The 16,461-nt window shown below is 58.0% G+C and overlaps 3 protein-coding genes across 5 annotated transcripts; 1 reads left to right on the top strand and 2 right to left on the bottom strand.

The window, feature by feature from the left end:
• Window positions 1–420: 420 nt before the first annotated feature.
• Window positions 421–4,161, bottom strand: S100A10 (S100 calcium binding protein A10). Of its 2 annotated transcripts, none has more exons than XM_072358652.1 (3): window positions 4,137–4,161; window positions 799–998; window positions 421–626 (listed from the first exon to the last, which is right to left on the bottom strand). In XM_072358652.1, exons 2-3 carry the CDS (start codon window positions 928–930, stop codon window positions 465–467), a joined length of 294 nt encoding a protein of 97 aa, XP_072214753.1. In that variant the 5' UTR covers window positions 931–998; window positions 4,137–4,161; the 3' UTR covers window positions 421–464. The 2 variants fall into 2 exon arrangements, with proteins under 2 accessions (XP_072214753.1, XP_072214752.1); XM_072358651.1 differs by lacking the exon at window positions 4,137–4,161 and adding an exon at window positions 3,228–3,305.
• Window positions 4,162–4,573: 412 nt separating this feature from the next.
• On the top strand, window positions 4,574–14,038 carry DEDD (death effector domain containing). The gene is made up of 5 exons (XM_072358649.1): window positions 4,574–5,397; window positions 9,503–9,847; window positions 11,599–11,706; window positions 12,331–12,477; window positions 12,570–14,038. The coding sequence occupies exons 2-5, from the start codon at window positions 9,523–9,525 to the stop codon at window positions 12,944–12,946; spliced, it is 957 nt and encodes a 318-aa protein (XP_072214750.1). The 5' UTR covers window positions 4,574–5,397; window positions 9,503–9,522; the 3' UTR covers window positions 12,947–14,038.
• Window positions 13,942–16,441, bottom strand: NIT1 (nitrilase 1). Of its 2 annotated transcripts, XM_072358647.1 has the most exons (7): window positions 16,302–16,434; window positions 15,667–15,732; window positions 15,336–15,584; window positions 14,924–15,027; window positions 14,717–14,850; window positions 14,514–14,639; window positions 13,942–14,443 (listed from the first exon to the last, which is right to left on the bottom strand). In XM_072358647.1, coding segments are annotated over exons 1-7 (960 nt in total). In that variant the 5' UTR covers window positions 16,304–16,434; the 3' UTR covers window positions 13,942–14,164. The 2 variants fall into 2 exon arrangements, with proteins under 2 accessions (XP_072214748.1, XP_072214749.1); XM_072358648.1 differs by lacking the exon at window positions 15,667–15,732 and having other exon boundaries at window positions 16,302–16,441.
• Window positions 16,442–16,461: the final 20 nt, after the last annotated feature.

Genomic DNA, 16,461 nt, shown 5'->3' with positions numbered 1-16,461 from the left:
ATATGGGGTCCAGAACCCTACAGTGAAGGGGGTTTGGGGATGAGAAGCTCACAGAGATAGGGACTTAGGGCTGATTGGGATATGGGGTCAGGAAGCCTACAGTAAAGGGGGTTTGGGGATGAGGACCCCATGGATGTGGGGACTCAGGGCTGATTGAAATATGGGGTCAGGAACCCTACAGTGAAGGGGGTTTGGGGGTGAGAACCTCACATGATTGGGATATGGGGTTGGGAACCCCACAGTGAAGGGGGTTTGGGGATGAGAAGCTCACAGCGATGGGGACTCAGGGCTGATTATGGGTATAGGAACCCCACAGCGATAGGGATCTGTGACTGGGATTCCCATAGCGATGGGGACCCAAAGATGGGAACCCCACATTGATGAGGACCTGAGGGGAGCCACCCCAAGGCAGAGGCCACAGCAGAGTCATACAAAACACTTTATTGGGGCCGCGGGGCCGTCTCTCACTTCCTCCCCTTCTGCTTCATGTGCACCACGAAGTAATCATTGCAGGCGATGGTCAGTCCAGCCACCAGTGAGAAGAAACTCTGGAATCCCACTTTGCCATCCCGGCACTGATCCAGATCCTTCATGATCTTATCCAGAGCCATGGGGTCACGCTGGTTCTAGGGGCAGAAGCAGGTCAGCACCTTATAATATGCTGTGACCCCACTGTGCCCCATCTGAGTTATATAGCACTGGGGTAGGTGTGACCCTGCTCTGTTCCCCACCACCTCAAGGTATCCATTGCTTATAGGGCTATGGGGTTAAGTGTGGTCCCACTGTTCAACCTCTTACCTCCAGGAATCCGGGGAACTCCTTTTCCATCAGGGCACGCAGGTCATCCTTGCTCAGGTAGTTCTTGTCACCCGCGTATTTGTGGAAGGTGAACATCAGCGTCTCCATGGCGTGCTCCATTTGGGATGGCATGGTGGCTGCTGTGGGGTCTGTGGGGGTCAGGAGGGCTTAGAGGGCTCCTGTGAGGATCTCAGTGGGGTCTGTGGGGTCAGAAAGATACAGTGAGGTCAGCAGAGTTGGAAGGGTCCAGTGGGGTCTCACTGGGGTCTGCGTGCTTTAGTGGAGTCTATGGGGCTAAAAGGGCTCAGGAGGGTCTGCAGGTCTGCATAGGGAGAAGCAGGATCAGAAGGGATTTGTGGGGTTCCATGTAGCTTCAGAGGGGTATGTTGGGCACAGTGGGGTGTGTGGGGCTCCATAGGGTTGTGTGGGGTCCCATAGGGTGTGAGGGGCTCCATAGGGTTGTGTGGGGCTCCATAGGGGTGTGTGGGGTCCCATAGGGTGTGAGGGGCTCCATAGGGTGTGTGGGGCTTCATAGGGGTGTGTGGGGCCCCATAGGGTGTGAGGGGCCCCATAGGGTGTGAGGGGCCCCATAGGGGTGTGTGGGGCTCCATAGGGGTGTGTGGGGCCCCATAGGGGTGTGTGGGGTCCCATAGGGGTGTGTGGGGTCCCATAGGGGTGTGTGGGGCTCCATAGGGGTGTGTGGGGTCCATAGGGTGTGTGGGGCTCCATAGGGGTGTGTGGGGCTCCATAGGGTGTGTGGGGCTCCATAGGGGTGTGTGGGGCTCCATAGGGGTGTGTGGGGCTCCATAGGGTGTGTGGGGCTCCATAGGGTGTGTGGGGCTCCATAGGGTGTGTGGGGTCCCATAGGGGTGTGTGGGGTTCCATAGGGTGTGTGGGGCTCCATAGGGGTGTGTGGGGTCCCATAAGGGTGTGTGGGGCTCCATAGGGGTGTGTGGGGCTCCATAGGGTGTGTGGGGTCCCATAGGGTGTGTGGGGCTCCATAGGGGTGTGAGGGGCTCCATAGGGGTGTGAGGGGCTCCATAGGGTGTGTGGGGCTCCATAGGGGTGTGTGGGGCTCCATAGGGGTGTGTGGGGTCCCATAAGGGTGTGTGGGGTCCCATAAGGGTGTGTGGGGCTCCATAGGGTGTGTGGGGCTCCATAGGGAGTGTTGGGGCTCCATAGGGTGTGTGGGGCTCCATAGGGAGTGTTGGGGCTCCATAGGGGTGTGTGGGGCTCCATAAGGGTGTGTGGGGTCACACAGGGGTGTGTGGGGCTCCATAGGGGTGTGTGGGGTCCCATAGGGTGTGTGGGGTCCCATAGGGTGTGTGGGGCTCCATAGGGTGTGTGGGGTCCCATAGGGTGTGTGGGGTCCCATAGGGTGTGAGGGGCTCCATAGGGGTGTGAGGGGCTCCATAGGGGTGTGTGGGGCTCCATAGGGGTGTGTGGGGTCCCATAGGGGTGTGTGGGGCTCCATAGGGTTGTGTGGGGCTCTGTGCCCGCCCCCCCATCGTGGTGACTCAGCTCCGGGCAACGGCCACGAGGCGGAGCCGGGTGTGTGATGTGCTGCGGTGTCCCTCCTCTGAACCCCCCCCTTTCCAATACACACACACACACACCCCGCCCTGGTCTTCCCTATGGGACACCCTTGGGACCCCCCCCCCGCCCTGGGCACACTGAGTCATGGCACCTCCTCCCAGGGTGGGGCCCCTCCTGGATTCCCTACAGTGGTGGACAGGGGGGGGGGGGCACATCCCAAAGCTGTCTCCCCCCCCCCCCATTGCAGGAAGGGAGACTCCACCCTGGGGGTGAGGCGTTGGGGCGTCCCTCCGGCTTTAGTGCTTTGGGGGGGGGGGGGCACAGTTTGATTTAGGGGACCACTTCTCTATGTCTGCAAAGGGGGGAAAGGAAGGGGGGGGGGTCCCACCCTTTGCATTAAACTCTCCCCTGTTCCCCCCACCCAAATAAATAAGTAAATAAAGCTGTAGCATCTCAAAGGGGGGGGGGGGAGGATCCTAAAGTTTATGGGGTGATGGGAGAGTGTATGAGGGGGGGGAAGGCAAATCTTATGAGGTGTGAAAAGCTCTCAAAGTTTATGGAGTGAAAGGGGGAGGGAATGAAGGGGACCCCAAGCTTTGTGGGATGATTTGGGGTGAGGGGAAGGTAAGAGCCGGGCCCTTCTAAGAGGGGGTGCAATATGGGAACCCCCCCCTCCAGATGGAGATAATGATGGAGCAGGGTTACTCCTATGGAGGGGGTGGGATGGGGGTATCCTCTATGAATAGAGGTTCTCAATAAGGTTGTAGGGGGGTCCTCACCCCAGTGTGGGTCAGTGCCTGGAGGAGCTGGGTTCCAAGGGAGGGGGGGACCCAAATGAGGCGGGGGGTCCTATGGGGAGGTCCAATGGGGGGGGGGGGGGGTTCGGTACTCACCGCACGGCGCGGATCGGGGCACTGCGGGGCGGTGGCACCACCCGGGATAGGCACGGAGGGGGCGGGACCGCCCTGGGGGGGGGACCCGGGGGGGGGGGGGGGGGGGGGGCCTGGGGCTGACTCAGTCGCTCCCGCCCGCAGCGTTGAGCCTTAACTTAACCCCTTCCTGCCCGGCCACTATCAACCCCCCCCCCCCCCCTCCCAATCACTATGTGTCACCTGAATGTGTGTCCTACCTCTGGGGAGGGGGCGCTTGGGGACAAGGCCAGCTTTGGGTATAGGGCCATCCATCCCCAGGGTTAGGGCCAAACGTAGGGACCTGGCTCAGGGATGGGGACACCTGGGGACAGGATCCACTATAGGGACAGGACCCCCTATAGGGACAGAGCCGTGCATGGGGACAGGGCTGCATATAGAGTGATGGCTCTCATTGGGAGACCCCATTGCCCCTGGGGACAGTGACCGCACTGAGAGCAGCCCCGATGTCTTTGGGGACGGCTTCCACGTGCCCTTCATCACCTCTAAGTGCACCCGGCAGCGCCCAGCAGGCACTCTGCCATCAGCTGCCCACGCAGAGCACGGCACAATTAGCACAGCTAATTACTGCAGGGTTGCCCTAATCCCATCCCCCCCCCCAATAAAAAAGGGCCCTGAAGTGCAATGGGACCTTTATGGGGCTCTCTTAGTTCCCAGCCCCCCTCCCTGTCCCCAGGGCCACCCCTTCCTTACCCCAAATGGCCGCCATTCCCCACATCTCAACCTCACACCCCCAAAGGTCTCCCCAAAAGCTGACACTCTCCCCCCCCCCATCACCCCCGTGATCCCCTCCCATCTCCTCGCTGTCCCCTCTCTGTTCCTCTGTCCCCGCTCAAGATGGCGGAGCCTCCTCACACCCCCTCCCGCCCTCACCCAATATGGCAGCAGCTCGCCATGCTCTGAAATGGCGATGAAGCCAATGCCCCGTGCCCCGGAAGTGCTCTCCCGCTTGCCCATATCCAATATGGCTCCGCGAGGCCCGTCAGTCCCTATGGGCGTGAAGGCAGAGAGGAGAAGCGTGGACAGGATGTGGGCGGGGCTTGAGGAGGGAGGGGAGCCAGGAATGTGACGTCGCGCCGGAAGTGACGTCGCTCCGTCAGCCGCCTGCAAGCGGGGAGAGGAGCGGACGGAGTCAACATGGCGGCGCCGAGCGAGGCCCGGCCGTGAGGGGAGGGAGCGCGGGGCCGGGCGTGGCGGGGGCGGCCTAGGGGGGGCCTCGGCGTTACCTGGGCCGCCTCTCCGCTCAGCACAGCCCTGTGGCGGTGGGAGGTAGCGCTCGAGAGGTCTCGGCCAGGTGCCCGGGGGATGGGGGCCTAGCGGGGCCCGGCCCTCGGAGCTGCGTCGTGAGCCGGCCGCGCGGCCTGCGGGAGGGGCTGAGGCCTCGGGGGGAAACTGAGGTCCGGGGGGGGGATGAGATTGGACGTTGTAGGTCTGCGGACGCCGCTCAGCCCCGTGGGAGTGCCGGGAGGTCGCTGTTAGGGGCACACGGAGCTCTCTTTTGAGGCTCAGTTCTCGAGGGGACCCCTTTGTAAGTAAAAGGGGCGTCGGGGGGGGACATTGAGGGCTGTGGAGACGGCATGAGGCTGCCTCTGGGCCTGTAGTCCCACCCAGGATCCCTTTTGTTGTCCCTTTTTTTATTTCTTTCCAAATTTTGTGAGCAAGACCAATTTTCTGGAGGAGCTTTTGGGGAACAAACAGGTTGAAAGCAGCCCAGCCTGCCCCTCACTTGGTTGCCCTGCTATAGGAGAAATGGGGATTGGGGGTTGAGAAGATGTCCGAAGGAACAGCGTAAGGAGCACAGGGTTGGTTCAGGACGTCAATAAATTATTATAGAGTAAAGTAGGGATCTAAAAAGCAAAAAGTTTGGGCATCAGAGTTGCTTAAAAAAAGATAAAAAAGAAACTGTTTGGTGGCTTCTGGAAAGTCCACCGTGGCAAGAGGGTCACCAGCACTGCAAGTGTGGCTTCCCGTGACCAGAGCCATCCGTGGGCCACGCTGTAGGGCTGTAGGTGGCCCCAGTGGGGCACCGTGTTGAAGAAATCAGAGAGAAAAGGGGATAGAGGACTTCGGAGCAATCCGTGCTCGGATTCACATCGGAACGGATACGCGCAGAGCAGAGGAACTCCTCATTAAGGTTAGTTTTCTTGCACGGGTTTAAGTTCTTAATGAGCCCATGAGTCACCCATCCCTTGGCTGTGCAGAATGGTGGCGTTGGGTGTCACGTCCTGTCCAGAAGATTCTTGTGTTGGTCCTTCACGTTGGGCTCCTGTGGGTCTGGGTGTGAAGTTCGGTGAGAGGTTCCTCCAGACAGACCCGGTGAGTTTTTGCTGCTAGAAATGCCAGAATTGTTCAAGTTGAGGTGCCTGGATATGAGCCAGGCTCTGGCTCCAGCTCAGGTTTCCATGACTGAAGCTGTTGCACACCACTGTGTGTTTGTGGGGCTGTCGTGTGGGGCTTCCTTCCTGAAAAAAAAAAAGGGGGTTTTAAAAAGAAAAGAAGTGAATGTTCTGGTTCTTTCTACGTGGTTCTTGTTTCAGTTCTGCCTGAAATGAGTGCGTGTGCAGGGGCTGTGCCTTCCAGATGTCGGCTGTCCCAGACTTTGCCCGTGTCTGTTCTGAGTGGTTCCACCCCTTCTGCTTTGTGCTATGGCCGTGCATACCACGCTGAGCCTTTAGTGCTTCTCCTTCGGGGTCCTTCCCTCATCTTAAGCATCAGTCCCTCTCTCGGGGCCCACCTTGCTGCTGGGGTCTGTTCCCATCCTGGGGACACACAGAGTGCTGTGGCATTGTGCAGTCCCAGGAGCCCCGTGCTGCAGCAGTGCGTGAAATCCTCTGGCTGTCACTTCTCCAGCATTCCTCGCATCACTGCTTATGCTTAGGGGGATTTAATTACAGTAAAACAACCTCAAATCAGTTCTTCCTCAAGCAGCGACGCTGACAGTGAGTCCTGTAACCCGGTATGGGGTGGTGCTTTTGGTGGCCCTCTGGTGATACTCGCAGTGATGGCAGTGTGACTGTGGTTCTGTGTGGGGCTGGGACCCATTCAGCCTGCTGTAGTTTTGGAGCTGTGGTTTTGGGATCGTTTCAAGACCCACAGATAGGTTTAGGCTTGCTCTCCTGACATGGATGCAGAATGCTGTGGGGTAGAGGTGAGAAAGCCCATAGAGAAAGAGGCTGTGGCTCAGTCTCCTCTCTCCGCTTGGTTTATCAGGAGCTGTGATTGTGTTTAACTAATTCCATTTGGAGTTGTACCTGTGAGCCCTGTCCAATCTGGGGTCCCCCTGGAGCTGCTTTGCCAGCTCAGTGCCTGCCTTCCTGCTGCTGTTTGGGGCAGTGTGATGTTGGACGCGTGCAGGATCAGGCTGCTGGGTCGCTTTGGGGTGGCTGTATTTAGGAGCTGGGGCAGCCCGCTTTGTTTCCAGCCCCAAATCTTCCAAAGGTGTCTGCCCCTCACAGGGAAGAGCAGCTCTGACCCCACCCACACGCTCTGCCTGGGTGTCCCCATTCGCCTCCACTCACAGTGCCACCATGATGGGACACAGGAGGCTGCCACACTGCAGCGTTACCTCCAGCAAAACTCCATTGGGAAACTGATTTTTATTGCTTCTCCCTGCACGACTTCTGTGAGGCTACGAGGCTGAGAGGTGCTTTTTGTGGCAGGACATTAACTTCCCTGAAACAGGCGGGGTGAGCAGGAGGATGGACGAGCCAGGCTTGGGGTGAGCAACTGCAGAGTGCGCTGTAGGCACCGGGAGCTCATTTTTTCTGTTCACCATAAATTATTTTAATCACCTTCCGTGCTCAACAGCCTCCTCCTGCCTGCACGGCGTGTGTGGGTCAGTTCCTGGGGGGTAACATTGGCATGTAGCATGTGCATCTCTTTTGCTCTCCAGGTGGCCCTGTGGAGTGAACCATCCCCAGAGCAGCGGAGGTGCATGGAACAGAGACCCTGCACCTCTCTGCTGGGAGGTGACCTGGAGTTGCTGCCCTCTAGAAGCTGTCCCAGGCCTGGCTGCTGGGCACCTCTCCTCGGGAGGATTAGAGGTTTCTTGTCAGCCCCACATGCCTGTGCTGTGGGTGGGAGGGGAGGCAGGGAGGGATCTCTTCCAAGTCGTGGCTCTTAGAATCCCTGGTCTGAAAACAAACGTGACAACACACTGCGGTTCTGGGTGGTGCAGCTGTAAGGAGCCGCCCCTCAGGACTCCCCACTCAGAATGAGGCTTTTTCTGCTGAGTCCTCCTTCAGTCTTAGCAGTGTAACATAGAACCACTTCTTTTCTTCTTCTGGATGCATTTCCCGGGTGACTGGTGCTAAATAACCCAAAGATGGCATCTGCTTAATTTCTGCTTTGGCTTAGAAACAATTTGGCCTTTCCCAACCCCATGCAGCAGAAAAACAAGCAGTTTGAAGTTTGCTCTAAAAAGTCCCAGAAACAAATAAGGAAAGTGGGATTGCTGCTGAAGATGTTTGGGATTTGGGTGCTTCCCTCCCCAGTTCTGCATGGACTGAGGTTTATGGCTTCCCTGCCAGGAGGGGAGGTGTGGGGTGAAGCAAGCTTGGTGTTTCTGGGCAGTATTTCATGAAGAGCTGCAGCTCGCCCTGAGCCTGCTTCCCAGTGCCAGAGTATTTATAGGTCAGGTTGCAAAACCCAACGGCTGCAGTGAAATGGCAAAAACACCCATTAAAGTTTGTGATGGCTTCATAACCTCAAAGGTTTTGCAAAGCTTGGAGGAATCTCTTCCGTCTCCATGTGCCACCAGGCTGCAGCTTGAAGCTGCACAGGAGCTAAGTGATAGATTTGGATTTTCTGCCCCTTTTTGGCCGTGTCTATCATGAACCACCTTTGGGGGCACTTCTGTGGGGTGAGACCAACCCTGGGGGGAAGTTGCATGATGTTTCTTTCCTAATGGGAGTGGTCAGTGCTGCATCAGAGGCAGTTTTGGACTGGCTGTCACCGCATGCTCTTCTCATCCTCTATCCTCCTTGCAGCATGGATTCAACCTGGCATCTTGACTCCTACATGGAGAGCTGCCCTTGGGAGCATGGAGCTCGTGAGTGCACACCTTAGATGTGCCACAATCGGTGCATGGCTGCCTTGTGCAGAGGCTGGAATGTACAGCAGGGCGTCCTAAAGCTTTGGGGTGCCATCATGTGGCTCGGAGCCCCACATCTGTGCTTCCCCCAGCAGCGAGCAGTCTGCCCTTCCTGTGGGGAATGGCTTAGAAGGCAGAATTTTGGTGCTTGAGGATGGCGGGGAGTGCCAGGAGTGCTCCGGGTGCAGCTGGAGGACTCATTTTCCACCCATGACTTGTGGGGAAATGCTGCCCGTGGAGAAACCCTGAAGGCATGAGGGGTCTGGGGGCTGCATGGCTCTGGGCTCAGAGCAGGGAAGCCACTGGGCCACGTTCATACTTGTCCTTGGGATGCCTGCTACTGCCCTTCGAGTGTGAAGGTGGCAGCTGTGGGGTTCCTGTGGCTTTCTTGGGGATGCTGGCTCATGCCAAGCCTGCAGGCAGTGAGCACACAGCCTTTGCATCATGCTGCACTTTGCTCCACGTTCTCCTTTCTACAGTTCCTGCTGGGATGTGGCGTTTGGGTTCCTAACAGCTTGTGGGGATGGTTTGGGCCAGCCGTGCTCTCAGAGTGTGCTTCGAGGCACAACGCTGCTGCATTCCCATCCTTCCCCTATATTCCCATGGGAAGCACAGAGTTGTTGGCTGTTCTTGCTGTGAAAACACACCTTTGTCCCCAGCGTAATTTCATGCTCAGATGAATCTTGGGGTGACCACGCTGATAAATGGCAAAGAACAAAACCCAGCGGTTGTGTGGCCTTGGATGAGGTTAAGTCACCCATCCTGGAGCTTCCCTGGCCACAAACCAGCCAGGATGGGGAGAGAGAGCCTGGAGCTGAGCGGGTCGGGGTGCGCTGGCCATGACAGGAGGAACACAGGGGCTGCAGCTGGCATTCTGCATGTCCCATTGCTGTTGGTGCCTTGAGGATTTGAGCCCCTTGCAATGAGGCAATGTGGTTTGAAGCTGTTGCCCCAGGGTCTGGTTTGGGATCCCAGAGAAGGATGGGACTCGTGGCTGAGATTTTCACTGAGGCAGAGCAGAGTGGCACAGCGGTGGGGACAAGCCTGGATGGGGAAACTCAATTTGGAGGATCCAAGAGTAGGATTTTCACACAGAGAGAACAACAGCAACCGCATTCAAACCCGATGGCCTCTTTTTGTCTTGCAGGAGTCGTGTGCCGGGCGGAGATGGCAGCCCTGAAACGCAGCCGCTCGCAGGCCTGGCCCGAGGAGCAGGGCGACCGTGAGCATGGGCTGTACAGCCTGCACCGCATGTTCGACATCGTGGGCACTCACCTGACGCACCGCGACGTGCGTGTCCTCTCCTTCCTCTTCGTGGACGTCATTGACGACTACGAGCGGGGCATGATCCGCAGCGGCAGGGACTTCTTGCTGGCGCTGGAGCGGCAGGGCCGCTGCGATGAGACCAACTTCAGGCAGGTGCTGCAGCTGCTGCGGATCATCACGCGCCACGACCTGCTGCCCTACGTCACCCTCAAGAGGCGACGGGCTGGTGAGTGCTCAGTGCTCAGACTGTGGCCTAAAGAGGGTGGTGGCAGAGCAGGGTGGCGGTGTTCAATGGTTCTGAGGTTTTTGAGGTGCCTCCTGATCCCAGGGAATGTTGTGATCCCATGGTTCTGTGATCTCACCCAGCTGTGCTGTGGTTCTTTGATTGTCTTCTTTCTTCTCTTCTGAGACTCTCTGTGGCCTTAGGGAGAAAGTTTCTTCTGGCCCAAAGACCCCGTTTTTGGGGAGATGCCTTTGGATAGGGCAAGGAGGAGCTCTAAGTACAGCATGATCACCTTCTCAGAAGGGACACGAGGCTCCAGAGGTGACCGATGTCCTCTGTGAGCCCACTGCTCTTCAGTGCATCATGGGGGTGTTCCAAGGGGGCATGCTTTTTGAGCAGAGTGCCCCAACCTCTCCCATTTCAGCAACTCTCTAAGTGCAGACCTGGGCAGCATTACCCAGGCCATTCAAGTTGGGGTAAATCAACCGATTTAGGTCACTCATCGAGCTGTAGGCCCAGCTTTGTGCCAGTTTACCTCTTGGGGAACTTTACCCAGAGCTGGAGGAGCTCACCTGTTGCAGGAGCAATAAGGTGGCCTCTTTGGCAGGCTCCAGCCTCAGAAATCTGCATTTTTCATATGAAATAAGGATAATTCTGCTTTTTTGGCAGTCCTGGGCTGCTGAGTCTCTGCTTTCTGCTCGCAACTGAGATGCCAGTGCTTGGGAAAGGAGTGAACACAAGTATGGGCAGGCACAAAACCTTCCCTGCTTCTGGGGGGAGTTGTGGGGGGCTGATAGAGGAACACAGAGGCCACAACATATCCTTTAACCCAGAGCTGTCACCCCTATCCTGGCGATGGCATCTGCCCTGTGCTGGAGAGCTGCACTGGGAGACAGAAATCACAGAGGCACCCAGAAAAGTGGTGCCAAGAGCTGCAGCTGAACGAGGTTTACGGTGTGCTTTGTGTTGAGGGGGAGCGGGTTGATGGGTTGGAGGAAGTGCTGCTCAGGTCCCTGCCTCCTTCCACAGCTGTCCTTCACTGCAGTCTCATCTCTGTTCCTCTTTCTGAGTTGTTTCTCTGCAGAGGAGCAAAACCTCAGCCTTGAGTTAGCTCAGAGCTGGGGATATGCTGGGAACCGTGGTCTCGCTTCCCCCATCATCTTTGCTCGCAGCTGCTCCTCCTTAGCAGCCTGACCTTGGAGCCCTGGCACTGCACATCATGCAGCTTCAGAGCTCTGCTCCGAAGTTATACAGATAACAAAGTCACACAGATAATACTATCTGCCATTCTAGCTTGGAGGTGTAGGCAGAGGCATTGGCACAAGGTGGTTGTGGGGACTGATGGTGTCAAAATGGTCCGTGCAGAGCCAGGGCTGTGCCAGCAGCTGTGGAAAGGGACACAGACAGCCTTTCCCACACAGCACAGTGTTATTTCTGAGCTCTGTAATGAGTTTATTTCCTGAGAAGGTTATCTGAGGAACAGTTCTTTGCAGTGTGGTGTGAGGGGGGGGGTCCTTGATTGCCACTGCCGGGGCTGGGAACTGCATGGCTGCAACGGTGGGGATGTTTTTTTGTTTGTTATACTTTGTTTTGGAAAGGAAACAGTCGTGAAGTTCTTGGGCTTACAAAAGATGCCATGGGAAAATCACCAGTGGGAAGCCATCAGGGGGATCTGTGCGTGCAGCACTTTGTACTGCTGCCTGCTGCTGTCTGTGGGTCTGTCCTAACAAAACCCCCCCTTCCCTGTGTGCCAGTGTGTCCGGACCTGGTGGACAAGTACTTGGAGGAGACCTCCATCCGCTACGTGACGCCGCGGGCTCACAGCGCTGCAGAACACAGCCTTGGCCACCCCCACAAATCAGGTGAGGACCTGGGAACACACCGGGATCTGTTCCCCTGTTTCCCTGATCATGGGGCAGAAACTGGTATGTGAACCGTGGCACTGGGTAACACAAGGGCTGAGCCCCCCCAAGAACTGCCCCCACCCCAAACCGTAGCTTGCACACAGGCTCTCTGCAGTGATGTCCCAGCAGAATCCGGCCCTGATGTGGCTGTGTCCCTTCATGTTAGAGGTGCCTTTCCCTGTCTGTCACTGTCACCTCATCCCAGAGATGCAGGCTGGGTGCTGCCTGGTGCTGATAGCAAGTTGTACCAGTGCTCAAGTGACACCTTGAGCGACTGGGGGACAACCAGACGAGGATTTTGGTGTCCCTTCCCATTTTGGGGAGCGGCTGCAGTCAGGCCAATCCTCCAGGTTCAGGATTAAATCAATGCTTTAGAACATACTGAAAGTTTGCCACAGAACTTGGGGGCTCTTCTGCTCCCTGTGGGGGGAGGGGGAGGTGCTTTTGGGATCGTCCTTGGTCTGCAACTCTGTGGGCTGTGGAACTCCAGGTTTGGGCACCACGGGGGCAGCGCACAGCTCTGGGTCTCTGCTCTGAGCTGCTCCCCAGTCCCAGCTCCTCACCCGTTCGTCCTCTGGGCAGTGCCTCCCCAGCACCCCATGGTCTGCTGCTCCTCGGCGGGGCCGCAGATCTGCACCAAGAGGCCCGGCCGCAGCAGGGCCCTCCTCAGCAGCCAACGCAAGCGCAGGAAGTCGGCAACTCCAGACCCCAAGGAGAAGCAGACGTGTGGTAAGACCTTGGGGGTGGTGGGGGGATTGGAGGGGGTCTTGACACCCCCAGGAGAATGGGGACAGCAAGCTGAGCACCCCCGCTCCCTACAGACATCCGCTTGCGAGTCCGAGCCGAGTACTGCCAGCACGAGACGGCGCTCCAGGGCAACGTCTTCTCCAACAAGCAGGACCCGCTGGAACGCCAGTTTGAACGCTTCAACCAAGCCAACACCATCCTGAAGTCCCGGGACCTGGGCTCCATCATCTGTGACATAAAATTCTCAGAGCTCACCTACCTCGACGCGTTCTGGCGCGATTACATCAACGGCTCATTGCTGGAGGCCCTTAAAGGCGTCTTCATCACGGACTCGCTCAAGCAAGCCGTGGGCCACGAAGCCATCAAACTGCTGGTCAATGTGGATGAGGAGGATTACGAGGTTGGGCGCCAGAAACTCCTGAGGAACTTGATGCTGCAGACGGCCCCCTGACGCCTGGTGGGATCCAAGCTCTTCTTTTTGTTGTTGGGTTTTTTTTGTTTTGTTTTCTAAAAGAAAAAGATGGGAATGAAAGACCTGCTGGACTCCCACCGGGTGCTGAGCTGCAGGACCTGGTTTGCCATGGGGAGCGCCGGAGGCTTAACGTGTTCTTTCTCACCCTTCTCTCCTGTCCCGTCACTTTCTCTCTTGCTTTGTTTCCTCTTTTTTTTTCCTCTTCTGTTTTTGTATCCATTAAAAGGAGAAGGAGAAAAAAAAAAAAAAGAAAAAAAAAAAAGGCAAAAATGACCCCAAAAAGTTAAAAAAAAAAAAAAAAAAAAAAAGAAAAATAATAATAAGTAAAAAAAAAAAAATAATCTGCCCCGGGGTGGGTCAGCAATGGGCAAGAGGGATGTTGAGATGGGAGGGGGTTGTACTGGGAGGAATTGGGGAGCAGCTGTGCCCCTCTCCTGCCCTTTTGTCAGTGTCCCTGTGGGCCTGGCAGTGGGGTGACCCTATTGTCCCCAACGCTGGAGCCCTGACCCCCCCCCAACCCCGCTCCACTGCCTCCTCTCTGGGGTCCTCAGGAGCAGCTCCAGTGGTGGCCCCACGCTGTCCCCAGGACCATGTGCCTTTGTGTCCCCCTCCCTGTGGGGCTGGGGTTGGGAGGGGGGGAAGCAGTGCTGAGGGACGCAGTGAGATCTCTGCCTGTCTTGTCCTCTCACTGCAGCTGGGATGAGCTGGGACAAACTGTGGGACAGGGGAGTTGGCCCCATGGCTGTGTCCTAGTGGGTCTGTCACCTCTGCTGTCCCCCTTCTGAAGGTCCTGGGTGGGATGGGGAAACGTTCCCCTTTTCACCCCCAATTTTGTGGTTTTTCCCCATCCCCCCAAGCTGCCCCCCCCCCACCATGGGGTGGGCACTGACCCCACAGCTGGGGAGGGGGATGTGTGGTACTTTCCCCTCCCAACCCCCTCCCCCAGGTGACAGCCAACTTTGGCACAATGTGGTGTAATTTCTGTGACTTCTGTATTTTTTAAAACTTCAATATAACGGTCATATTCCCTGTGTAGCTTTCGGTTTTCTTGAAATAAACATCTACAGCAGTGCACGGCTCCCTCCTTTCCTTCTCCAGTGACACCCTGAGCACCAGGAACAACCACAAAGCCCCAAGTGTGAGTTCACAGCCGCGGCCTGGGAGACAGAGGATCCACAGCCCTGCTGCTATGGGCTGCTATGGGTCTGAGAGTGCTGCCTGCAGCCCCACAGTCCCATAGAGATCAGCACGGCGGTGACTCTGCACTGGGATCTGGCGGCGCACGCGGCGCAGGTATTCGAGGTCAATTTGGGCGTAACACAGCCCTGGTCCATCACTGCACTGTGCCACCACCGTCCCCCAGGGGTCTGCCACCAGCGTGTGGCCGTAGGACACCCGGCTCTCGTGGTTCTGACCCGTCTGCGCTGCTGCTACCACATAGCACTGGGTCTCGATGGCACGTGCCCGCAGCAGCACCTGTAGGGACACAGTGAGGATGAGGGTCAACCAGAAATAGGGTGTGTGTGTTGTGGGGGTTAATGCTCACCTCCCAGTGTGCTGAGCCCGTGGGGAAGGTGAAGGCTGAGGGGTAGGTGAGGATCTCAGCACCGGCGTGTCGCAGCGCCAATGAGATTTCAGGGAAGCGCAGATCGTAGCAGATGGAGAGTCCGAGCTGGTCAGGGACAAGGAGACATCAGGACAGCCACAGGACATGGCTCAGGGTGAGGATGGGGAATGGGAACCCCGTACCATCCCTGCTGGAGTGCTGACAGGAGGCACGATTTCGGTGCCAGGGTTGGTGAAGCTGCTCTCCTTCATGGTGACGCGGCCCTCCAGCTCCACGTCACACAGGTGGGTCTTCCTGTAGGCTGCTGCCAAGCGCCCTGCGAGCAACAAGGGAGCAGAAGGATGTGCCACAGGGCTCCTCAATGGGACGGGGCTGGTGGGAGGGCTCACCTGTGGGGTCCAGCAGCACGTGGCAGTTGTAGATGCGCTGCGTGCTCGGCCAGTCTGCCCTGCGCTCGTGGAAACCACCCAGGGACAGCCACACACCGCAGTCCCTGTGGGGAGCAATGCGGTGTCACTGGAAGAAAGCGTGTCACCAGGACCAGCACTGTCAGTGGGAGAAACGTTAGGACAAGCAGCCAGTGAAACAACAGGCCCCAGGGTGAGGGGTATCACCGGGATGAGCAGTGCCACCAGGATGAGCAACGTCACCAGGATGAGTGGTGCCACCAAGCAACTGCTGTCACTGAGAAGAGCGTTGTCACCAGGACAAACAGTGCCACTCGGATGAGCAGCACCGTCAGAACAAGCAACGTCACCATGATGAGCGGTGCCACCCCGAGCATCCCCACGGCACCATTACCTGGCCAGCGCGCAGTAGCGTGCCATCAGCTCACCGTCCAGGCTCTCGGCCAGGCTGAGTGTTTGTGCAGAGTCGCGGCCGATGTAGTCGAAGCCTTCGGGGAGGAAGACGAGGCAGGCGCCCCTCCGTGCTGCCTCCCGCACCAGCGCCGAGCAGCTGGAGAAGTTCTGCTCCTTGTCAGGAGTGGAGGTCACCTGGCCCACAGCCACCAGCGGCTTCGGTCCAAGGGACGCCATCGTGGCTTGGTGGCTGTGACACGGGATGGGTCAGCCCAGGGGATGGGGTCACCGTGGTGGTCTGTCCCCAACCACTGCCACCCATTTGTGAGTACCTGCCCAAGGCGTGCCGGGAGCCTGGGCACAAGCGGTGCAGTGGGAGCCGCAGCACTGCGCTCAGCCTGGGTAGGGGGGCACAGAGTGAGCCCCTCTTCAAAGCCCAACCTGCCCCAGGACACCCCCAGTTTGTTCCCAGGGCTCTCAGGCTGCCCCTCAACCCACTTCCATATCGCTCCTAGCACCCCTCTCTAATTGCCCCCAAGACCTCCAGGCGGCCTCCAAGCCACAGACTGCCCCCAGGCAGCCCCCCAGTTTGCCCCCCGGACCCCCAGGCTGCCCCTGTGCAGCCCCATATTGCCTCTTGGAGCACCAGGCAGCCCCAGGACCCCCCCAAAGTGCCTCACAGCGCCCCCATGCCCCTCCTCATACCCCAACCCCCCCCGACTGTCTCAGGACCGCCATGACTTGCCTCTAGAATCCCCCTCAACCCCAACCCACCCCCAGGCTGCCCCCATTTTGCCCCAGGACCCTCCGGCTGCCCCCCAATCCCCCCGACACGTCTCACAATTGCCCCCCAACCCCCTTAGAGCCCCAAACCGCCTCGAGGACCCCACGGCTTTCTTCTATCTGCCCCCCAGGCCTCTAAACTGGACCAGGACCCCCCCAAACTGCCCCCCCCCCCAGCCCGTACATGTCACGCCGGCAGCACCGAACCGGGAGGCGATGATGGGGGGCAATGGGCAAAGTCCCCGGCACCGCTGCCCACAACCAAGATGGCAGCCAGCAGCACTACCTCACCATACAGCACCGCTGCCAGGTTTGACCATTACCAAGATGGCTCCCAGGCTGTT

This window comes from Excalfactoria chinensis, chromosome 32 (genome assembly GCF_039878825.1).
Source record: "Excalfactoria chinensis isolate bCotChi1 chromosome 32, bCotChi1.hap2, whole genome shotgun sequence".
Lineage (NCBI taxonomy): Eukaryota > Metazoa > Chordata > Aves > Galliformes > Phasianidae > Excalfactoria > Excalfactoria chinensis.
The sequence above is the reverse complement of the archived record's forward strand: the minus strand, read 5'-3'. Positions and strand labels throughout refer to the sequence as shown.